The 26035-nt window shown below is 38.8% G+C and overlaps 1 protein-coding gene across 1 annotated transcript in view; it reads right to left on the bottom strand.

Annotated features, from left to right (window-relative positions):
- LOC122433437 (transport and Golgi organization protein 1 homolog) overlaps nucleotides 1-20877 on the bottom strand; it is a 29642-nt gene extending 8765 nt beyond the window's left edge. Inside the window, exons 1-8 of the mRNA XM_043456403.1 lie at nucleotides 20817-20877; nucleotides 19618-19749; nucleotides 14655-14676; nucleotides 12780-12868; nucleotides 12441-12518; nucleotides 12239-12349; nucleotides 11485-11556; nucleotides 11238-11336 (exon numbers count right to left, since the gene is read on the bottom strand). Coding sequence (XP_043312338.1) covers nucleotides 11238-11336; nucleotides 11485-11556; nucleotides 12239-12349; nucleotides 12441-12518; nucleotides 12780-12868; nucleotides 14655-14676; nucleotides 19618-19680 — 534 coding nt within the window. The 5' untranslated portion in view covers nucleotides 19681-19749; nucleotides 20817-20877. The remainder of the gene's footprint in view (nucleotides 1-11237; nucleotides 11337-11484; nucleotides 11557-12238; nucleotides 12350-12440; nucleotides 12519-12779; nucleotides 12869-14654; nucleotides 14677-19617; nucleotides 19750-20816) is intronic.
- Nucleotides 20878-26035: the final 5158 nt, after the last annotated feature.

Here is a 26035-nt window from a genome sequence, read left to right as displayed (position 1 = left end):
CTCTTGTGTCTCTTGCATTGGCAGGAGGATTCCTTACCAGCTGAGCCACTGGGGTGGGTGACCCTCAATCTGGAAAGTAATTATATCACAGATGTTCTCCCACAGCAGTGTCAGTTCTGAGACCCATGTCAGTCTCCCCAGCCTGGGGATCTGTCACTGGGATGAGGAACCCTTGGAGCATTTGGCTTAGAATGTCAGTGAGGCTTGATCACAGAAAGGCCACAGGACTAGGGGAAACAGACACTCCACACTTGGAAGGTACAATCAAGGTGTCATGAGCAATAGGACCCAGGGAAGATGCAATGATGTCATAGGAGCCTGGGCCAGGCCTACCTGCTGGTCTTGGAGGGGGCTCTAGGAGGCAGAGGCAGCTATGGCTCAGTGTGGGGACAAGGACACTGGTGATGGAAGTTCTGTGAAGCACTCGCTGACATCAGCTCTCCTGGAGGCTGTCCTTTTGTCACCCATACCTGGTCCCACTCAAGAGACTGTAGGCTCCAGTGTTGGGATGCCTCAGGCCAAACAACCAGCAGGGTAGGAACACAGCCCCAGTCATCAACAGGCAGGCTGCCTAAAACCTTTCTGAGCGGAGACATATCTCTAAACACACTCCTTGCCTTGGCACTGCATGCCAAAGGAACAAGACCCAGCTCCACCCACCAGTGGATAGGCACAAGGCACTCCCACCATGAGGCCTGCACAAGCCTCTAGACCAGCCTCACCCAACAGAAGGCAGATTTCTACAAGAGGAAGCAAGAGGAAGTACAACCCTGCAACCTGTGGGAAAAAGACCACAAACACAAAAAGTCAGATGACAAAACGAGACAGCAGAAGAATATGTTCCAGACAAAGGAATAAGCTAAAACCACAGATGAACAACTAAGTGAAGTGGAGGTGGGCAATCTAACCAAAATAGAATTCAGAGTAATGATAGTAAACACGATCTAAGATCTCAGAAAAATATGGAAGCACAGACCTAGAAGATACAAGAAATGTTTAACAAAGAGCTAGAAGAAACAAAGAACAGAAAACAGTGCTGGAGGATACAATAACTGAAATGAAAAATACAGTAGAAGGAATCAACAGCAGAATAAATGATGCAGGAGAGTGGATAAGTGAGCAGCTGGAAGCCAGGATATTGGAAATTACTGCCATGAAACAGATTAAAAGGGCAAAAATGAAAAAAAAAATGAACACATTCTAAGAGACCTCTGGGACAACATTAAATGCACCAACATTTGCATTATGGGGGAGAGAGAGAACAGAGAGAGAAAGAGCCTGAGAAAAGACTTAAACAGATAATAGCTGAAAACTTTCCTAACATGGGAAAGCAAACAGTCACCCACATTCAGGAAGTACAGAGGGTAAACTGAAGGAGGAATACACAGAGACACATATAAATCAAACTGTCTGACCCTAACCCTAGCCCTAACCACCAAACCAGCTTTAACAAATGCTAAAGGAAATTCTCTAGGCAGGCAACACAAAGCCACAACCATTAACATGAAAATTATGAATGAGAAAACATGCAGGTAAAGGCAAACATACAGGGGAATTCCCTGGTGGTCCAGGGGCAAAAGGTCTGTGTTCTCAAAGCAGGGAGCCTAGGTGGATCCCTGGTCAGGGAACTAGATCCTGCATTCTCCAACTAAAGGCCTTTATGCCACAACTAAATGCCAAAGCAAAAATTGAAGATCCTATGTGCTGCAACTAAGATGCAGAATAGACAAATAAATATATAAAATAAATATTTTTTTTTAAAAGGCAAGTATATTTAGATAGCATCACTGGTACAATGGACATGAGTTTTAGTAAACTCCTGAGACAGTTAAGGACAAGGAAGCTGCAGACCATGGGGTTGCAAAGAGCTGGATACACTTTAGAGACTAAACAACAACATAGTAAAGGGAGGAAATCATCCACACACAAATATGATATCAAAACCAGCAATCAAGAGAAGAGTGTACAAATGCAGGAGTTTGGAAAGGCATTTGAAATTTAGAGCCAACCAAATGAAAATAATCTTGTGTATATACAGACTGCTATATCAAAACCTCATGGTAACTAAACCAAAAATCTTCAATAGATATAAGCACAAAAAAGATAAAGGAATAAAAAAAAACCCCACTAAAGATAGTCATCAAATCAAAATAGAAGAGAACAAAGAGGAAGGGAAGAAAAAAGACCTATGAAAACGAATCAAAGCAATTAACTAAATGGTAATAAAAACATACCTATTAAAAATCACGTTAAAAGTAACCGGATTAAATGCTTGAGCCAAAGGACAGAGAATGGCAGAAAGGATGTAAATACAAGACCTGTATATATGCTGTCTATAAGAGAGCCACTTCAGGTCTAGGGATACATACAGACTGCAAGTGAGAAGATGGAAAAAGTTGTTTCACGTAAATGGAAATCAAAAGAAAGCTGGAGTAGCAATACTCATATAAGACAAAATGGACTTTAAAATGAAGACCATTAGAGCAACAACAACAAAAAATACAAATCATAGAAGAAATCAAAAAAGAAATTAAAATTTGCATAGAATTGAATGAAAATGAAAACACAACAACCCAAAACCTACGGGAGACTGTAAAAGCAGTGCTAAGGGGAAGGTTCATAGCATTACAGGCTTACCTCAAGAAACAAGAAAAAAGTCAAATAAATAACCTAACTCTACACTTAAAGGAACTAGAGAAGGAAGAAATGAAGAACCTCAGGGTTAGTAGAAGAAAAGAAATCTTAAAAATTAGGGCAGAAATAAATGCAAAAGAAACAAGAGACCATAGCAAAAATCAACAAAGCTAAAAGCTGGTTTTTCTGAAAAGATAAACAAAATTGACAAACCATTAGCCAGACTCATTAAGAAACAAAGGGAGAACAAACAAATCAACAAAATTAGAAATGAAAATGGAGAGATCACAACAGACAACACTGAAATACAACAGATCATAAGAGACTACTACCAGCAGCTCTATGCCAATAAAATGGACAACTTGGAAGAAATGGACAAATTCTTAGAAAAGTATAACTTTCTAAAACTGAACCAGGAAGAAATAGAAGATCTTAACAGACCCATCACAAGCAAGGGAATCGAAACTGTAATCAGAAATCTTCCAGCAAACAAAAGCCCAGGACCAGATGGCTTCACAGCTGAATTCTACCAAAAATTTAGAGAAGAGCTAACACCTATTTTACTCAAACTCTTCCAGAAAATTGCAGAAGAAGGTAAACTTCCAAACTCATTCTATGAGGCCACCATCACCCTAATTCCACAACCAGACAAAGATGCCAGAAGAAAAGAAAACTACAGGCCAATATCACTGATGAACATAGATGCAAAAATCCTTAACAAAATTTTAGCAAACAGAATCCAACAACATATTAAAAAGATCACATGACCAAGTGGGCTTTATGCCAGGAATGCAAGGATTCTTTAATATCTGCAAATCAATCAATGTAATATACCACATTAACAAATTGAAAGATAAAAACCATATGGTTATCTCAATAGATGCAGAAAAAGCCTTTGACAAATTCAACATCCATTTATGATAAAAACTCTCCAGAAAGCAAGAATAGAAGGAACATACCTCAACATAATAAAAGCTATATATGACAAACCCACAGCAAACATTATCCTCAATGGTGAAAAATTGAAAGCATTTCCCCTAAAATCAGGAACAAGATAAGGGTGCCCACTCTCACCACTACCATTCAACATAGTTTTGGAAGTTGTGGCCACAGCAATCAGAGCAGAAAAAGAAATAAAAGGCAACCAGATAGGAAAAGAAGTGAAATTCTCACTGTTTGCAGATGACATGATCCTCTACAGAGAAAACCCTAAAGCCTCTACCAGAAAATTACTAGAGCCAATCAATGAATATAGTAAAGTTGCAGGATATAAAATTTACACACAGAAATCCCTTGCATTCCTATACACTAACAAAGAGAAAACAAAAAGAGAAATCGAGGAAACAATACCATTCACCACTGCAACAAAAAGAATAAATACTCAGGAGTATATCTACCTAAAGAAACAAAAGACCTATACATACAAAACTATAAAACACTGATGAAATAAATCAAAGAAGACACACACACACACACACACACAAAACATGGAGAAATATACCGTGTTCATGGATTGGAAGAATCAATATTGTCAAAATGAGTATACTACACAAAGCAATCCAGAGATTCAATGCAAGCCCTATCAAGCTACCAACAGTATTCTTCACAGAACTAGAACAAATAATTTCACAATTTGTATGGAAATACAAAAAACCTCGAATAGCCAAAGTAATCTTGAGAAAGAAGAATGGAACTGGAGGAATCAACCTGCCTGACTTCAGGCTCTACTACAAAGCCACAGTCATCAAGACAGTATGGTACTGGCACAAAGACAGAAATATAGATCAATGGAACAGAATAGAAAGCCCAGAGATAAATCCACGAACCTATGGACACCTTATCTTTGACAAGGAGGCAAGGAAATACAATGGAAAAAAGACAACCTCTTTAACAAGTGGCTGGGAAAACTGGTCAACCACTTGTAAAAGAATGAAACTAGAACACTTTCTAACACCATACACAAAAATAAACTCAAAATGGATTAAAGATCTAAATATCAGACCAGAAACTATAAAACTCCTAGAGGAGAACATAGGCAAAACACTCTCCAACATAAATCACAGCAAGATCCTCTATGACCCATCTCCCAAAATATTGGAAATAAAAGCAAAAATAAGCAAATGGGACCTAATGAAACTTAAAAGCTTTTGCACAACAAAGGAAACTATAAGCAGGTGAAAAGACAGCCTTCAGAATGGGAGAAAATAATAGCAAATGAAGCAACAGACAAAGGATTGATCTCAAAAATATACAAGCAACTCCTGCAGCTCAATTCCAGAAAAATAAATGACCCAATCAAAAAATGGGCCAAAGATCTAAACAGACATTTCTCCAAAGAAGACATACAGATGGCTAACAAACACATGAAAAGATGCTCAACATCACTCATATCAGAGAAATGCAAATCAAAACCTCAATGAGGTATCCATTACACGCCAATCAGATGGCTAGCTATCCAAAAGTCTACAAGCAATAAATGCTGGAGAGGTGTGGAGAAAGGGAACCCTCTTACCCTGTTGGTGGGAATGCAAACTAGTAACAGCGCTATGGAGAACAGTGTGGAGATTCCTTAAAACACTGGAAATAGAACTGCCATATGACCCAGCAATCCCACTCCTGGGCAAACACACACAGAGGAAACCAGATCTGAAAGAGACACGTGCACCCCAATGTTCATCGCAGCACTGTTTATAATAGTCAGGACATGGAAACAACCTAGATGCCCATCAGCAGACAAATGGATAAGGAAGCTGTGGTACATATACACCATGGAATATTACTCAGCCATTAAAAAGAATTCATTTGAATCAGTTCTAATGAGATGGATGAAACTGGAGCCCATTACACAGAGTGAAGTAAGCCAGAAAGATAAAGACCAATACAGTATACTAATGCATATATATGGAATTTTAAAAGATGGTAATGATAACCCTATATGCAAAAACAGAAAAAGAGACACAGATGTACAGAACAGACTTTGGGACTCTGTGGGAGAAGGTGAGGGTGGGATGTTCTGAGAGAATAGCATTGAAATAAGTATACTATCAAGGGTGAAACAGATCACCAGCCCAGGTTGGATGCATGAGACAAGTGCTCAGGGCTGGTGCACTGGGAAGACCCAGAGGGATGTGGGGGAGGCATGTGGGAGGGGGGTTCAGGATGGGGAACACATGTAAATCCATGGCTGATTCATATCAATGTATGGCAAAAACCACTACTATATTGTAAAGTAATTAGCTTCCAACTAATAAAAATAAATGGAAAAAAAAAAGACCATTGTAAGAGAAAAATAAGGACACTACATAATGATCAAGGGAACAATGAAAGAGGAAGATATAACAATTGTAAATATATATGCAACCAGAATAGGAGCACCTCTATATATAAGGCAAATGCTAACACCATAAAAGGAGACATTGGCAGTAGACATTGGCAGTGGGGGACTTTAATACCCCAGTTACACGAACAGACAGATCGTCCAGACAGAAAATCAGTAAAGAACCACAGACATTAAAGGACATGCTAGACCAGATGGACTTAATACTTTACATTCCATCTGAAAGCAGTAGAATATGGATTGTTTTCAAGTGCACACGGACATTCTCTAGAATAGATCTCATGATGGGCCAGAAAGTATGCCTTGGTAAATTTAAGAAAATTGAAATCAAAGCAAACATCTTTTCTGACTGCAAAGTCATGAAATAAGAAATCAACTACAAGAAAAAAATACAAAAGAAGCACATGGGGGCCTAAGCAATATGCTACTGAACAACCAAAGAATCACTGAAAAAAAAATGAAAGATAAAATTAAAATATACCTAGAGACAAAGGAAAATGAAAAGATGATCCAAAATGTATGGGACACAGTAAAAGCGGTTCTAAGAGGAAGTTTATGGCAATAGAATCTTACCTCAGGAAACAAGGAAAACCTCAAATTAATAACCTAACCATGTGCCTAAATCAACTAGAAAAAGAACAAACAAAACCCAATGTTAGTAGGAGGAAAGAAATCATAAAGATCAAAGAAAAAAATAGTTCAACAAAGATGAAGAAAACAATAGAAAAGATCAAAGAACCTAAGATCAGGTTCTTTGAGAAAAATGAACAAAATTGATAAACCTTTGGCCAGACTCATCAAGAGAAAAAAAGGAGAGGGTTTGAATCAATCAGGTTAGAAATGAAAAAGAAAAGAAAAGTAGTTACAACTGACATCAAAGAAATACAAAGAATTGTAAATGACTACTGCAAGCAGAGTACATCATGAGAAACGCTGGGCTGGAAGAAGCACAAGCTGGAATCAAGAGTGCCAGGAGAAACATCAATAACCTCAGATATGCAGATGACACCATCCTTATGACAGAAAGTGAAGAGGAACTAAAAAGCCTCTTGATGAAAGTGAAAGAGGAGAGTGAAAAAGTTGGCTTAAAACTCAACATTCAGAAAACTAAGATCATGGCATCTGGTCCCATCACTTCATGGCAAATAGATGGGGAAACAATGGAAACAGTGTCAGACTTTATTTTTTGGGCCTCCAAAATCACTGCAGGTGGTGATTGCAGCCATGAAATTAGAAGACGCTTACTGCTTGGAAGGAAAGTTATGACCAACCTAGATAACATATTAAAAAGCAGAGACATTACTTTGCCAACAAAGGTCCGTCTAGTCAAGGCTATGATTTTTCCAGTGGTCATGTATGGATGTGAGAGTTGGACTGTGAAGAAAGCTGAGCACCGAAGAATTGATGCTTTTGAACTGTGGTGTTGGAGAAGACTCTTGAGAGTCCCTTGGACTACAAGGAGATCCAACCAGTCCATCCTAAAGAAGATCAGTCCTGGGTGTTCGTTGGAAGGACTGATGCTGAAGCTGAAACTCCAGTACTTTGGCCATCTGATGCGAAGAGTTGACTCACTGGAAAAGACTCTGATGCTGGGAGGGATTGGGGGCAGGAGGAGAAGGGGACGACAGAGGATGAGATGGCTGGATGGCATCACTGACTCGATGGACATGAGTTTGAGTGGACTCCGGGAGTTGGTGACGGACAGGAAGGCCTGGCGTGCTGTGATTCATGGGGTCACAAAGAGTCGGACGCGACTGAGCGACTAAACTGAACTGAACTGAACTACAAGCAACTATATGTCAGTAAAACAGACAACCTAGAAGAAAGGAATACATTCTTATAAGAAAGGTACAATCTCTGAAGAATGAACCAGGAAGAAATAGGAAATATGAAGACAAATCTCAAGTACTGAAATTGAAACCATTACTAAAATACCGCCAACAAACCAGAGGCCAGGACTAGATGGCTTCATAGGCGAATTCTATCAAACATTAAACCCATATCCTTCTGAAATTATTTCCCAAAGTTTCAGGTAAAGGAAAACTCATAAGTTCATTCTGTGAACCCACCATCACCCTGATAGCAAAAGCAGAAAAAGTACCACAAAAGAGAAACTTAGAGGCCAATATCAACTATGAACATAGACACACACAAAAATCCTCAACAAAATATTAGCAAAAAGAATTCAAAAATACATTAAAAAGATCATATTTATTTATCCCAGGAATGCAAGGAGTTTTCAATATCTGAAAATCAATTAGAGCAATTTGCAAATTGAAGAATAAAAGCCATTATAATCACATCAATAGAGAAAAGGCTTTTGACAAAATTCAACACACATTATTTAAAAAAAAAAAAAGACTCTCCAGAAAGTGGGAATAGAGGGAATCTACCTTAACATAATAGAGAACATATATGACAGACTCACAGCTAACATCATCCTCAATGGTGAAAAGCTGAAAGCATTACCTTTAAGATCAGGAACAACAAAGATGTCCACCCTGTCCACTTTAATTCAACATAGTTTTGGAAGTCATAATCACAGCAATCAGAGAAGAAAAAGAAAATAAGTCCAAATTGGAAAGGAAGAAGTGAAACTGTCACTGTTTAGAGATGACATGATACTATACATAGATAATCCTGATAATGCCACAAGGAAACTACTAGATTTCATCAATGAATTGGGTGAACTTGTAGGATACAAAATATATACACAGAAATCTTTTGTATTGTATATAGTAAAAATGAAATAACAGCAAGAGAAAATAAAGAAACAATCTCATATAACATCTCATCAAAAAGAATAAAAATTTTATAAACCTACCTAAGGAGACAAAACATTTGTGTTCCAAAAACTATAAGATGCTGATGAAAGAAATCAAAGATGACACAAACAAATGGAAAGATATACTATGTTTTCAGATTGGAAGAGTCAATCTTGTCAAAATGACCATACCACCCAAGAATCAATGCAATCCTTATCAAATTATCAATAGTATTTCTTTGAAGACCTGGGGAGAAAGCAAAGAGGAACTAAATAGCCTCTTGATAAAAGTGAAAGAGGAAAGTGAAAAAGCTGGCTTAAAACTCAACATTCAAAAATCAAAGATCATGTATCCAGTACCATCAATTCCTGGGAAATAGATGGGGAAATAATGGAAACAGTGACAATTTATTTTCTTGGTCTCCAGAAGCACTGAAGATGGTGACTGCAGTCATGAAATTAAAAGATGCTTGCTCCTTGGAAGAGAAGCTACAATAAACCTAGACAGCATATTAAAAAGCAGAGACATTATTTTGCCAACAAAGGTCCATCTAGTCAAAGCTATGGTTTTTCCAGTAGTCATGTATGGATGTGAGAGTTGGATGCTAAAGAAAGCTTAGCGCTGAAGAATTGATGCTTTTGAGCTGTGGTGTTGGAGAAGACTCTTGAGAGAGTCCCTTGGACTGCAAGGAAATCAAACCAGTCAATCCTATGGGAGATCAGTCCTGAATATTCATTGGAAGGACTGATGCTGAAGCTGATGCTCCAATGCTCTGGCCACCTGTTGTGAAGAACTGACTCATTAGAAAAGACCCTGACGCTGGGAAAGATTGAAGGAAGGAGGAGAAGGGCACAACAGAGGATGAGATGGTTGGATGGCATCACTGATTCAATGGACATGAGTTTGAGCAAGCTCCAGGGGTTGGTGAAGGACAGGGAGGCCTGGCATGCTGCAGTCCATGGGGTTGCAAAGAATCTGCCACGACTGAGTGACTGGACTGAACTGAACTGACAGGGTCAAGTGAAATCCTCGGAGAAGGCATTGGCACCCCACTCCAGTACTCTTGCCTGGAAAATCCCATGGACGGAGGAGCCTGGTAGGCTGCAGTCCATGGGGTCGCTAAGAGTCAGGCACGACTGAGCGACTTCATTTCACTTTTCACTTTCATGCATAGGAGAAGGAAATGGCAACCCACTCCAGTATTCTTGCCTGGAGAATCCCAGGGACAGAGGAGCCTAGTGGGCTGCCGTCTATGGGGTCCCACAGAGTCGAACACGACTGAATTGACTTAGCAGCAACAGCAACAGTGAAATCCTACAACTCACAAGGAGAAACAAACAGCATTGTAAAAGTTAAACCAGAGCTGCCTCTTTGCATACAAACTGATGATGTTATCAGTTTGCTGCCTGGGATTATAAGCTGGAGCCCCCAAACTACAATTTGAAGTCCCACTCTTGGGGTGGAGCACCTCCCAGGATCATTTCCCAGAGGGGACTTAAGATTGTAGGGCTTCTCCAGACCAGAATGCTGGAGTGGGTAGCCTTTCCCTTCTCGAGGGGATCTTCCCAACCCAGGGATCAAACCCAGGTCTCCCACACTGCAGGCAGATTCTTTACCAGCTGAGTCACAAGGGGAGATGAAAAGATGTGGGTTCTATCCCCAGGTTGAGAATCCCTTGGACAGAGGAGCCTGGTGGACTACAGTCCATGGATTCTCAAAGAGTTGGACATGACTGAAGGAGTTTAGCACACACGCTCACACGTCAAATTATATTAACGAGGGACTTTCCAATGCCATTCAAGTCTGGATGTAGGTCAGTCCAATTTGGTGATGTGTGTGCTATTACTTTTCTCTGTTGTTTCTATTTCCTATCTTTTAATGACTGTATATTGAAATTAGGTAAACTAATCTTCTATAGAAAATTGGAACTTTATTTGTGTGTCATAGAGGTTTATTTTGTTTGAATCCATTGAATTTAAAATGAAAGTAAAAACTTTTGGCAAAACATGCCATTTGCAGCAACATGGATGGACCTAGAGATTATCATACTAAATGAGGTAAGTCAGACAGAGAAAGACAAATATATGATATCACTTATATGTGGAAACTAAAAGAATGATACATATAAACTTATTTACATGCCAGAAACAGATTCACAGACATAGAAAACAAAATATGGTTACCAAAGAAGAATGGTAGGGGGATTAATTAGGAATTTAAGATTAAATAGATACACACTACTATATTTCAAATAAATAATGAACAAGGATCTACTGTATAGCATGGGGAAATCTACACAATATTCTGTAATAACCTTTATAGGAAAAAATCTGAAAAAAAGATACATGTATATGTATAACCAAATCATTTTGCTGTACATCTGAAACTAACACATTTTCAGTCAGTTATATTCAAATATAGAATTTTTTAAAAAATCAAAAAGGAAGTAACAATTTTTCAGTTCTCTGAATTAAACAGTCTATGGGAGTAAAACTTGTTACCTGATTCTTCCCAGTGTTGAGCTGAATATTCTGTTCACGTAGTTCTTCAGGTTTCACTTCCACTTTATTGACACAAGCTTCATTAAAGGCACTTTCAAACTGAAGGAAAACATTCTCATCAATGACTTAGTTCCCAAGAAAAACAATTCCAAGCAGATATCATTTTAATCTTCTAAGATGTGAAAATTTGTTCTTTGTAAAAGTTAATGTATACAGTGGAAATCCTGCAGAAATATAGGTAGTTTACCTCTGAAATTCCTGAGGTGTCCGCTAAAATAGCATCTTTCATGTTCTCTGCAGAATTTTCTTTTTCCTGTATCTGCACGTAGGATAGAAACAAAAAATGTGCTGAGATTCCAGTGGACACACTCAGTGATATGCTGAAAAGTAGTAATATTAAACAAGCACATCACAGGGTGATCTCTAAGTTTCATGCGATAGTAGATCCAGGGTGGGCCCAGGAAAAATGTCCAGCCCATAAAGAAATGCAGAACAAAGAAAGCCATTAAGGCACAAGTATTTCATAGCTTCATAAGATATCTTGCTCATTGAATAACAACAGAGATGACTGGATGACATGGGTGGAAAATTGTCCATGTCAAACAGCTCATCAGTGGGTGTTCTTGATGGAAAATAAAGAAAACGTTCCCAACTTCACATTGAAAATTCTTTGTTCAGCATAAAGAAGGATAGGGCCCATACAACTTGGCTAGATATTTTCCTTCACCTCTCATATATTTCCTGGGATTGTCTATGTGAAGGCAGGGACAAATAGTGAGAAAACTTGGAAAATAAAAAAAACTTCCTAGTCTCTGAAACTGGAAAAGTCATGGAGATATGAGTAAGTGATATTCCAGATCATTGTTCGGAAGGAGGTTCAGCTCCCAAACACCCACAATCTACGGTGGTGAATAGTAAGAGGAGATGGAGCTCTCAATTCACCCAGTGCACAGAAAGCCTCAAAAGTCTAACTGTGATAAACTCAGCAGCCAAATTCTTACCAAGTTGGGTGTCTTGACATTCTGACCCCTCACAGACCGCAACCTAGCGTGAGAACTTTGAAGGAGGTCATTCAGATGTTCATTAGCCCTCTCAATTGTGTTGATGTTATCCTTTAACAAAACAAATTGAATCAGTAAGAATTACTCATTACTTTTACTTCTGTTTTCAGAATGTAATCCCAGGTAGAGATGGGATTTTTACCTTAAATTTTAGTGCTTCATGAGAGAGCATCTTATTTTGTCTCCTAGTTTCTTGAAGACGTTTCTTTGAGTCCTTGATCTATGCAAATATGTGCAAAAGGAAATCAACATTACAAATATTGATTACAGGGCCAGCCAAATCTATCTTTTCATTGTGAGTCCTTCCACAAATACAGAAAACAGTGCTTTACATCTATGGAGCTTGCTATGAACCTGGACTGCTTATGGAACATAAGAAATCAGACAGTAGGATGAAATAAAACAGAGAAAAATAACTGAACTCTCAGAGGTGGAAGAAGTTGAAGGTAAAATCATGAAAAATAACAAAAGGAAATGATACCTTCTGTTCCATAGTGGATATATTTTCTGCAAGTTGTCTGTTTTCCTTCACAAAATTATCGATTTTCGCTGATATTTGCTGCAAATTAACTAAAGATAGATAAAACAGTTTCTAAGATTTTGTAGAAAAACTCAGTTAAAATGGAATTATCTCAGTGTAAGCAGCAGACATATATTATCTTTTTCTTTTCTCTTCATATAACTTTTCTCTTTTCTATTATGTCTAAAACAAGCAAAGTTTAGCTAGCAGAATTTAAAACATAAGAAATATTAGTTCAATGAGATTCCTATGTAAAATGCTTTCAAAGATGAATAAAAACATTAAATCGACTTCTAAATTCTTCCCCATCTATAAGTACCATTCTCAGAAAATTCAGTCACTTCAACTAGCTGTGTTGACACCAAAGATGAAGTAGGAAAAGCAAACATCCTGTCAACTGAAAATTCTTGCCTCTAATTACTAAGGTGAATATATATGTTGCTATAAGAAAAAGAAACTCCTTATTCCATCCATATTCAACCCACATTCAGGCCCTATTTGCAGTTCCACAGAAGGCAAGTTCAAAATGTTGACTGAGAGGCTCTTGAAAGGTTCCAATGTCTTCCTGATGCCCTGTAGATTGCCTTTCTCTTTGGAATTGAACACACTTGCATACAATGTGGGCTTCACTAACTTGGTGCTAGAGAACCAGGAAAACTCATAGTCCCTAAAAAATAGCATTTTCGTCTCCAGGATGGAGAACGTTACCATCGCTTTTCAGGAAGACAGAATGGGTAAAGCACCCAATTACAGGTGTATACACATGTATGAAGCCCCTGGTGGCTGAGATGGTAAAGAATCTTCCTGCAATGCAGGAGAGCCAGGTTCCATCCCTGGGTTGGGAAGATCCCCTGGGGAAGGGAATGGCAAGCCACTCCAGTATTCTTGCCTGGAGAATCCTCTGGACAGAGGAGCCTGGGGGGTTAGAGTCCATGGCATTGCTAAGAGTTGGACAGGACTGAGAGACTAGCACTTTCACTTTCACATGTGTCAAGCTCAAGAACACAGCCTGCAATTCCAGACTCCCCCAACAGACATTTCATTCCCTCATCTGACCACACAGTGCAAGCTTATCTTCTGTTTGCCCAAGGTGAAAGCTCAGATGCGGAGATCACTTTTATTTCTGCCACCATTGCTGCATGCACTGTGATGAACACCGACCTCTGAGGGCCTACCACATGCCAGCAGCCACCCTGCTCTTAACAGAGAAGCCCAAATAATCACCACTATCTGTAAAGCCCACACCAAATTCACTGTTCCTATTTTGCATCATGTTCATTTCCACTCATTCTCCAGTGGCATGAATGTTTTCCTCCACTTCAGACTCATAACCCACGGCTTCATCCTTTGTTGTGACACATAATGCCTGGCAATATCTGCATTCTTCCTCAAACCTGAAGCTTCTTCAGTATTGTGTCATCATCTTTACCTTTCACCAAGAACCAGGTCATGACAGGTACTCATCCCAAACTTCAGTCTCATCATCCCTCGCTTCCTAAACATTTATATGCAAAACTAAATTCATCCTATTCTCCCCACTCCCCACCCCTGTGATCTTTTCCTCATGTTTTTTAAAATTTTTATCTCAATGGGTGGCAATTCCCTCTACAATAACATTAGACTTCAACCCAGGAGCAAGAAATTTTTCAAGAGTAACCATCACAATATTATAAAGTAATTATCCTCTAATTAAAAAAATAAATTTAAAAATTATACTTAAAGAAGTCAATTAGACAAATACAAAAAGTCACTGTATTTACTTCTAGCTGAATTGAAACTAACATCAAACAAGTACCGAGAAAATATCAGATAGGAATCTAAAGCTTAAACTCTTACCTTGATATACTGGGGGCTTTACCTAGGAAAGGAAGAAACAAAATTAAAGTTGATATCAAAACATATTATTTTAACAATCTATAGCTCCAGTAATTTTCCCACTTGATGCAAAGAGTGGACTCATTAGAGAAGACCCTGATGCTGGGAAAGATTGAAGGCAGGAGGAGAAGGCAACGGCAGAGGACAAGATGGTTGGATGGTATCACTCACTCAATGGACATAGGTTTAAGCAAGAACGGGGAGATGGTGAAGGACAGGGAAGCCTGGTGTGCTGCAGTCCATGGGGCTGCAAAGAACTGGACATGACTGAATGACTGAACAACAACAAATAGTTCCTGATAAAATATCAAAATAATCCAAAAAATTATAATAATCTTTTTGATTCAAGATAATGATCCATATGATTAAAAATAACAAAAAAATTAGAATTTATTATTTAAGTCAGGCTACTTCCTACATAATTTCTGATAAGGAACACAGGTAAATAACTTATTTTTGACCAAAAGATCTTTTGCATTCTGTTAAATGAACACCTATCTATTTAATTTTGATAATGCAATGTATTTTGTTTTGATAATCAATCCATTTATTTTTAATAACACAATGTTATAAATAGACTAAAGCATTATTATTTATTTTCTTAAATGCAATATGTACATTGCAGTTCAGAATCTGGGATTATTTTAAAAGCTTCCAAAAGGAAAAGGCAAGATCTTCATGCTGAGATATGCCTCTTCACTCACTAGAAGCTTTTCTGAAATCTTTTCAGGGAGTTGGCTATTTGCTGAACTAATAAACAATGAAACAAATCATGGTTTGAATTTTCCTGACCAACGAAAACAGAGGGTAATCTACGAGAAAGAAGGTGGGAGATGGCTAGAGGAAAAGCACAAGCAACAAAAGAAAGGACACTTGACATTTCAAGAAAGGAAAATGTGCTTCCCAGATACCAGTTCTAACCTGAGGAATTTTAGCTCAACCAAATCCAGGCAGAGCTTCATTTTAATATTATGCAAAGATACATTTTCTTCACCTTAAAACATAGTTCCTCATTCAAAACCATAAGCAATATTCAGATTGAGACTGAAAGCTTTCTGAGGCTAGCCCCAAGATTTACCAAGATATTAGAATATCATTAACGTTACACATTGCACAGGAAAACAGTGAGCTTTCCTGTCCTTTGTCACCTACTCCCCCAGGCAGGGGCATGTGAAAAGAAGGATGGGGTCACCAAATACTCGATATTTATGTTTTCATCATGAAGAGAACAGTTTATAGACTGCCATTTTTCCACTGAGAATATAGTTATCTTGCTCACTGAGTTCCTTAATAAAAAGATTGGAGTATTTTGCAAAGCATTGTCATTTCGAAGCTAATTTCTGTTAAAGTTTATACTCTAAAAGGAAATAAAGAAGAGAGCTGGACTCCTGGATTCTGGTCCAACTTGTAAGGAACTTGGAAATTGTCACTCATCCACAAACAAGACAAAAGCCAGAAAACTGGAAAAAAACCAAAACTCTTCATAGATCACTCAGAGAACTGAAGTCACAAGGCAAACTCTTGCTAGAGTAGAAAAACAGACTTGCAGATATGGGCAATCATCACTTACTGGAGCAGAGGCCCAAGGTCAGAATTCTCTACAGAATGGAACGTCATGGGAGAGAAATCTATACTCTAATGGATGAAGTCCTGGGGGCTCTGTGTGGACAAGCATGAAATTTAACAATTCCAGATTGCCCAGTATTAGGGGATCCCCTATCTTTCATCAGTTTTATCTTTGGGAATCCTAAAGGATGTGTAAATATTGGGGGAAAATCTCCACATGCTGTTGACATGAGAGAGGGAAAACAGTCATTTAAAAGTAAACACTGTAATCTTTTCTATTTTTATTTATTTATTTTTTTTTCTTTTCTATTTTTAAATAGACAAAATATCAAACAAAAAAGGAAATTATAGGCCAATATTAATGAAGAACAAACATGCAGAAATCCTCGACAATATACTCGCAAACCAAATCCAACAGTATATTAAAAGGATCATACACTGTGATATGGGACTGATTTCAGGGATGCAAGGATGGTTCAATATCCACAAATCAATCGATGTAATACAACACATTCACAAATTGAAGAATGAAATTCATATGATCACATCAATAGATGGAGAAAAATTCAGCATACATTTATGTATATATATATAAACTACCTCAGCATGATAACGTCCATCCATGACAAACCCACAGCTTACATCATAATCAATAGTGAAACACTGAAAGAATTTCCTCTAAGACCAGGAACAAGACAAGGACATCTACTCATCACTTTTATTCAAATAGTTTTGGAAATCAGCAACAATAATCAGAGAAGAAAAAGAAAAAAGCAATCCAAATTGGAAAGGAAGAAATAAAACTGTCACTATTTGCAGATAACATGATACTGTACACAGAAAATCCTAAAGATGCCACACAAAAACAACTTGAGCTCATTAATAAATTTTGTAAATTTGCAGCAGGTAAAATTAATATACAAAAATCTGTTGGTTTTCTACACAATAATAATCAACATCAAAAAAAGAAATTAAGGAAACAATCTCTTTTACAGTTGTATTAAAAAAAAAAAAACCTGTGTTCAGAAACCTATGAGTTTAAAAAAATCTGTTCTCAGAAACCTATGAGACTGATGAAAGAAATCAAAGACATAGAAAGGTACACAGTGTTCATGGATTGGAAGAATTGATATTGTTAAAATGACCCTACTACCCAGGGCCATCTATATAATCAATGCAATCCCTTATCAAAATACCGATGGTATTTCTCACAGAACACGGGAACCACCTGAAAGTGACCCAATATCCAAAGCTGGAACTATTTGAGAGACAAAATGAAAGAGGATTGCATTATTTTAGAAAAAGGAAAATACATTTCAAAAAATCCATATGGAAATATTTTCCTTAGAGGATGAAATCTGCATGATTATGTAGATGTTCAGCTCTCCAAGATGTGAAATATAATTAATTCCCCATGCCTTGTGATGTGCACACAGAGTAATTTCATCAAGGAGAATGTACACTGTGGCCAGGGGAGAAACATAAAAAACACTGACTAATGATCTTTTATAATAATTTTGATAATACTTATAAATGGAGGAGTGTACCATTTAAAAATTGTGCATCACTATGCTGTTCACCTGAAGCTTACACGATATTGTACATCAACTATCCCTCAGTAAAGGAAGTCAAACCCTCAATAGAAACAATTTTACTAGAGCCCAACTTTGGCCCAAAGACGGGGTGACATCGGCAAAGGGAAATGCCCATTCCAACGTTCTCTCTCTCTCCTTCCTGTCTCATCTATATTAAACTCAGCCTACCCTCTAGCCTGGTAAATATAAAATCTTAAATTAAAGGCCTATGTATAATCCCTCAGTTCCACCACGACAGGGCACAATATGGAGCTAACAACAAATCCTTACAAGGCATACTAAAAGAAGAAATCATACAGCTTGAAGTCAATGTGCACATATTTGAATCACACTTAATATGGAAGAGACAATTAAATCATTATCTCTGGGGATTTAAAACCACTGTGGTTAACACAGTAATGGATCCAATGGTAAAAAGTGGACAATATGCCAGAATAGATGAGGAAAAAGGATCCAAAGGAAAACTGAGGAATCAAGAACACTATAACAGAAATGAGGAACACGTTTGATGGGTTTATTAACAAACTCAACATAGCTGAGAAAGAATCAATGAACTTAAAAAAATGTCAGGAGACACTTAAACAGATGCAAAGAAAATAATAATAAAGCACAAATGATTGAAGACAGTGGGACAATTACATAGGACATAACCAGAACATAATAGCAATACCAGTAAAAAAAGCAAAAAACACTTGAAGCAATAATGACCAAGAAATTCTAAAATAATGATAATAAGGATAATCACTGAGCCACAGATTCAGGATGCTCACAGATTTCCATGTGGGAATGAATACATACATATAAATTTATATGTTGTTTATAAATTTATATAATATACAAGAGAAAGTAAAACTTACCCAAAAGCCAGGTGTGAAGGGCATTGGGGTAATAATAACACCTTACCCAGGGAGGACAAAGATAGAAATACATCAGACTTCTACTCAGGAACCATATAATCAAGAAGAAAGTGGAATGAAATATATTAAAAGTGTTGAAAGGAAAGAATTATCAACCTAGACTGCTGGAAACACTGAAATTAGCCTTCAAAGCACACTCTGGAGTAAAGAAAATTGTCAGAGATAATGAAGGACATTACTTTAATGGTAAAGAGGTCAATTCTGCAAGACGACATAACAATCCTTCATATGTATGTGTTAACAACAGTGTCAAAAATTGACAGAATTTTTAGGATAAATAGATGAACTCATTATTATAGTTAGAAATCAAAACATTTTATCAGTCATTGACGGATCCAGAATATAAAAATTCAATAAGAATACACTTGAACTGAACAACATTATCAATCAGCTGGGTCTAATGACATCTACAGAAGACTTCAACCAGTGACAGCAGAATACACATTCTTCCCAAACTCATACAGAGCATTCACTAGGACCATAATTGGGAGCCATGAAACACTTAACAAATTTAAAACAATGGAACAGAAAGATATTCTCAGACCACAATGGATCTGAAGTAGAAATCAGTAATAGAAAGATAACTGGAAAATCACATGAAAAATGGAGATTAAACAACATACTTCTAAAGAAAACATGGGTCAAGGAGGACATCTCAACAGAAATTTGAAAATATGTCAATCTAACTGAAAATAAATCCAAGACATTAAAATTTGTGGGATGCAGTGAAAGCACTGCTTGGAGGGACATTTGTAGAACTGAATGCAAATAAAATGTCTGTGACTATAAAAATTCCCATCATGGATGATTAAAAGTATATCTATAAGGTGCTTTAGTAATACTCACAGCAAGGATAGTCCTCCAGAAAAAAATGACAAATGCAGAAATTCCCAAGGAGGCAGTAATCATGGTAAGCTTCCAAAGGATTTCATAAGCATCAGGCCCAAGATGGAAATGGTCAGGCAGAATATGCACCAGCTGAAATAATATTTGAGATGATGAGGAAACTTGAAGACAATTACAGAATATCCATCACAAAGAATCAACTTTAGAAAACATAAACCAACCTCCAGGAGGCCCCTACATCCCTCTTATATATCCTCATGGAGTAGAGAGGGAACAGAAGGATTCTAAAGGAGCAGGAGGAAACTTTTGGGAGTGTGGGTGTGTTCACAATCTTAATGTAGTAATTGTTTCATTGCTGCACACGCATGTCAAATATCAATAGACTGTACTCATTAACGAAGTGCTCGCCATCACTGGTAAATTATACCGCACTTAAGCTGTAGAATAAAAGTCTGATACACAAACAGAGATTTTATTTTGCTAACAAACACATTGCAAGTATTTTAAAAACAGTTAACAGAAAATAACTTGTGAATGTAGAAGACATCTTAAAATTGAAAAATAAGTGAATGCAAACAGAGTGGATGGGAAATCTACATCCTCTGTTGTATCTTCATGAAGTACCTGGAAAATCCCCTACAGAACGTTTCCTAAAATAACTCCAAAATGTATAGAAGGATGGGAAAAATAACAATAAAAATGTATATTAAAGATACAAATGAGAATAAGAGAGAAATATTTATCCATATGGAAATAAGTGAGAAAGATGGGCAGCTTCTGTTAGAATAAAACTGATTATTTTTTCAACCAAAATTAATTAAAAATTTCCCTTTCACTCAAGTTTCTAAAAACTTTGAGTTTTTTTATGTGCCCTTTGATTCTGAACCAGAGCACATAATGTCAGACTTCTGAGTACATAATGATTTGTATAACAGCATCATCTCACATATTATGATTAAAATGATAAGAATTGAATTTAGCTAAAAATACAATTCCAAACAGTCCATAAAAAGAATTCACTTTCATTTTTCATAACACTGCACCTAAACAATTGATAGCAACCATGAAAATTAAATTATAAAAAAATCAAAGTTTCTGAATAATAAAAACAAGAGGAAAGCATATTTTCTTTCAAAATCTAGCGATACAAGTATTTTAGGAGAAAAGAAACTCAATGTGGTTCATACTAATCTACATACCAAGTTTCAGTTTTGTACAAATAAAATCTCTCTACTCTAGAAAGTAGCTTCTGAAATCAACAGCATTTTCATTGTCAACCCTCACGACTGAGGTCAGTAAAATGTGTGCTGTTGGGAGTCATACACTGTCTTTGAGTAGACACTGTTACAGGGAAATGGGGCTCTCAGCACAAAGGTTAAACACAGATCAAATGTGCACAAAAGGCAAACACCATCTGGTCAGTAACTGGTCAAACATCTTCAAGCCTGGGCACTCTTGTTCTGCATGGCAACTGTCTAAATGCTGACACCAGCAGCTGCCTCCTACCTAGAATTGATCCAGTGGGGTCAATAAACTGAGGTTCTCAAAGTCAGTGGCCACAAGCAAGAGTGGAGGTGGGAAATGCAAGACAAGTTGCCTTATCCGAGTGCACATAGAGGAGGTAGTGGAAAGAGAACTTAACTAATCTATGAGAATACAGTCTCAATCCCTTTGAGGGAAAAAAAAATTCCAACAAAGATTATCTAGACATTTCTTCCTTTGTAGGCTCAAAAGAAACAGGTGGAGGTATTCAGGTGGCATGACTCTATGCAAAGGTTGTCCCAGGCACTGGCCCTTTCCAGATCCCTCAGAATCTGGTGCATGCCAAAGAGAACAAATCTGTTAATCTCTTTGGGGTATTCTCAGTTTTTATCTTTCTTTCCTGGGTGTGGAGGAACATGTTTATGGGAGTGAAAACTTTCACAGTATGGTGAACCTGGCATTTCTTTATATCTGAACAATTCTAAGGACTTGAAGGACCTTTCTGTTTTGGGTAAATCAGCACTCTGTACACAGACACTTCATTAAAGGAAGGACAATGACTCTTTCACCTCCAGGTTATGGCACTCTTAAGGATTTCCCCGTTCTAAACATCCCAGCAGGATGCAGCCACACTGACTGGGCTCTCAGGGCTCCCATCAATCTGGCTGGACAGAGTCCCCGAAGGCAACATTCAGAAGCAGAAGGAAAGGGAAGCCTCCGAAGTTGATAAAAGTCAGCAAACCAGAAATCACAGAGCACAAATGGCATTCCCCTTTTAGCAGACTAGTACCAACCCAAAGCTTAAATACCACTGTTCGCAGGGCTGCCAAACTTCATAAATATGAAGGGTGTGCTTACAGGAAAACACACTCCACAGAGGAGGACACTGCACTTGTGTAGCTTGAAGCAGGATCTTGACAAGCTTTCCAGGAGCCAGTCTAATTTTGAGCCCAGGACTCCTAATAAATAAGAGTTCCTTACTTAAAAAAAAAAAAAAACAAAAAAACAAAAAAAAGCAAACCAAAACACTATTGAGACATAATTCATATATCATACAATTCATCCATTTTTGATATACGACCCAACAGCTTTTAGTACATTTCCACTTCCTTCTTTTACCAAATCAAGTTCCTATTTCAGGTTTCATCCTGTCAACCCTGCTGTGTTTGATACAGGCAGCAGAACAGGGCCAGGACAATGATGAGAACAGCTCTGGCAAGAGCTGGTTCCGGCTGGTCAAGGAACCTGCCCCGAGGACCTTGGTCTTCACGAAGGACTGAGTTCCCATTGAGCATGCCATGAAAAAATCAGTTATTTAGGTAAGCCCAATAAAAAGGAAGAAACCACTGGTGTTTGGTGTTTACTCACATGCATCTTTGGGCAAAGTGGAGACCTGAGTAGGAGGATCCAGAAGAGCAGTCTCTTCACCTCCATACCCTGGTCCTCTCAGGGGCTCTGAGGTTGCCAGCTAAGAAGTAGGCTGGGAGGTGTGGGGAGGGGCGGAGAGAGGTTGGATTTGGAACTGGGGAGGGGGTTGGGGAGGGGGTGTGGCAGGAAGGAGGTGTGGCCTCCTGGGAGGAGTAGAAGGGGCTCCGGAAAAAGTAGCAGGGGGTCAAGCAAGTCCTAGAGGGGAGAAAGGAGGGTTCCGACAGGTCAGTAGGCCAGCAGGTCAGCAAGTCAGGAGGCAACAAAAAGCAGCTCAAGTGGAATAGCAGGAGCAGTTGGAGTGGACGACAGGGCTCCGTCTTCCTCCAAGTCTTCTCCGATTTGAATGATGCTATAGCAACAGGGATGCTTTAAACTTTCTCTCAGCCAATCACTTGCCTTAGCCTCTGATTCGTCATAGTAACATCCCTCGCGACCCCGGTTTTAGAATGCCCCTCCCCTATCTGTTGATGCCTCAAGCGCCATTTCACCCTGGTCCTCTGGAAGCTTTTCCAACCTTATGATTTCTCGTCCTCTTGAATCCAGGTTCCCTGTCCCCCACTTCTGAGCTTCCTTTGAGAACTCCCAAGTTTTCCCATGGGCAGTGGCTGAAAACTGTATAAATCAATTAATGACAGAAATACAAGAATGATCAAATACACAAGCAGAGTGGGAGGTTTTCACACCCCTCCTTCAAAAAGTTATACAATGTGCATACAGGAAATCTGTAAGGTGTAGAAGATCTATTAAGATCTTTTATTAGGTAAATCGTTTTAATCATGATGGTTTCCCTGGTGGCTCAGTGGTAAAGAATCTGCCTGTCAATGCAGGAGACATAGGTTCCATCCCTGGGTTGGGAGGATCTCCTAGAGGAGGAAATGGCAACCCACTCCAGTACTCCCACTCCAGTATTCTTGCCTGGGAAATCCCACGCACAGAGGAGCCTGGTGGGCTACAGTCCACAGGGTTGCAAAAGAGTCGGATACAACTTAGTGACCAGACATTTTAATCATACAACTGTACCCATATATCCATCAGTATCATATAACAACTGTAAAGGAAGCATTAGTTTTAGGCACATATAGTATATCTACAAAAATGAACACTACTTATTTTGGCCACAAGGCAAATTTCAATGTATTTCAGAGGAACAAAATCACACAGAGCATATTTTTGATAATGTAATTGTTCTAGAAGAGTCAAAGATGAAAGTTAACTAGTATTTCTGATGTTTGGAAATTGAGAAGTACCCTTACAAATAAATATGGGTAAAAAGCAATTCTTAAGGGAAGGATGCCACAGTTGAACTGAACTACATGGTCGTGATAATATAACAATAAAATCTTTTTTCCTTCTGGCCTGAGAATTCCACTTTGTGTGACAAGATGGTATGGTCTCAAAATCATCCCTAAATAATGTAGACATTTTAATACCTGAAACAGGGTTAGATACAAGCATGGGCTTTAGGTTATGAACCTAAACAGGGGTAAAAAAACATCCACCCTAAGCTCATCAATGTCTCTTCTGGGGGAATCTGAGGACAACACCCAAACAACTCAACAATACCAGGAGTGCTGGGTGGGGAGAGCCAAACAGGTGGGTAAGGGCCAAAGCACCCAGGTGGTTAGACAAACCCTACTGGTGATCATCTATTCTGGGCCACGCTGTGAGGTAAACTTCCTAAAAATACTTTTCAGCATGATTTACACAGTGTTTTCCCAGCTCATTCAGGCCCATGGCAGCTTTAAAACAGTTGCTTTAAATCTATAGCTTTTTATTATTATGTAAATTTATTGTAAACAGGAATCATTCTATTAATGTTATAATGGAAAATCAATGCATTTTACCCTAAATACAAAGAAACGATAAAAAAGCAAAACAAAAAACAGAGATGACAAAACAATAGTGTCTAATTTTCTTTAGATGCATTTGCCTGCCTACTAAGCTCCACAGTTGGGCTATGTAGTTATAAAAAGACAGACTAGGCACAGAAGGGGGTGGGAGTCAGACTAGGCCAGAAGTGAATGGGAGGCCTATAAGGGACTGGGGAGTCACCCTAGTTATAGCTCAAGCAAGGAGGATGGTAAGAGGTGAGCAGAGTTAAGGGGCCTGAAAACTGTGAGACCATTTGTGCAGCCGAGGAGGCATCCCCAAAGCCTGTTCAGCCTCTCATCCAGCAGAGTCCTCCTTGGCCCCTGGAGACAGGGCCAGGAGCCTAGGGCTTGAAACCCTTGAGAAAGGGTCTTGAGAAAGCAGCTGTGCTGCTTACCTGCAGTGGGGCCCTGGGGAGGTTTCCTTCCCTAAAATGGGAGTGTTCACTCTTCCATCCAAAAGCTGTCATGAGGATAAAGGTGGGCCATGTGATGAGCACCTGTGTGTGTTAGCATCATTGTCTCCAAAGGGGCAGCTTCACAGCTTAGGAGGTATGAAGCCTTTAAAGGTCTCTCCTGTTACCAGCCTGTGCTAAGCAGTGCACTTTGCAGGCATCTTGTTATGGTCCATACCAACTGTATCCTCATTGCAGAGATATAGAATCAGATTCAGAGTGGTCAGGGAGATGTGCTTTACCCAGGCTGAGAAAAGGGTCAGAGCGGACTTAGGCCTAGGAGGGAATGTTGGGAGAGGAAGAAGCTGAGGCTGGAGTCTCCAGAGAAAGAAGGGGCCAGAAAGAAGTTTTACCTGTAGTGCAACTTTGCTCAGGGTCAGCCCTGCTCTGAAGATGAAGCAAAGCAGGTGGCCATGGTCATACCCGACTCTTCCACCTCGGGCTGATGGTCAGCCATCGCTGTGGTGATCTTAATTTTATTATACAATAGTCTTGATGATGCCTTTACTGTTATTGTGGTTTTGTAGAGGAGCACAGCCCACTCTGACACACAGCAGAGGTTCTGGGGAGGCTCCCTACTTTCCCTCTCTTGACCTTGGGATCTGCTAAACCCCATGCAACACCCCCACTTCAAGTGCACATTGTCCCCAGAGTATGTCCTGTCCCCAGAGCCACCCTATGCTGGCCACTCTGGCATCTCAGGACGTGGGCACAGCCCTCTGCAAGACCTTGCAATGGGACAGAAGCCTAGCACAGGGTTTGAAGCCAGGAAAACACCTACTTCTGAGCGGGTAACAGGCAGAAAGGCTAGGGGTCCCCAAGCGGAGGAAATAGACTGCAAGTGTTAGAATTTTTAAAAAATATCTCTCTTAAGTGGCAGGAGGGAACAGACTACAAGTGTCAGACTTTTTTTTCCTTCTCTATACAAAATTAAAAGATTGGTTTTAAAATTCTGTGTTGCCATGATGACATCTGGTTTCACCTGAACTTAACATTTCTCAAACCTTGAGCTAACCAATGAATTTTTCTTATGGAAATGTTTTTCTTAGGCTATGTTAATGAACTATATATTTGTTTGGAAATCTGCCTTTCTTCAAGATTCATGTCAATTGTTTTATGGCCCGGGATGACTCACGTTGTGCCAATGCTATCTCAAAAGACATGTTGTGGGTGAGGGGCCTGGTG

The sequence above is a fragment of the Cervus canadensis genome, chromosome 32, assembly GCF_019320065.1.
Source record: "Cervus canadensis isolate Bull #8, Minnesota chromosome 32, ASM1932006v1, whole genome shotgun sequence".
NCBI classification, from domain to species: Eukaryota; Metazoa; Chordata; class Mammalia; order Artiodactyla; family Cervidae; genus Cervus; species Cervus canadensis.
This window is presented reverse-complemented; position numbering and strand designations above follow the sequence as displayed.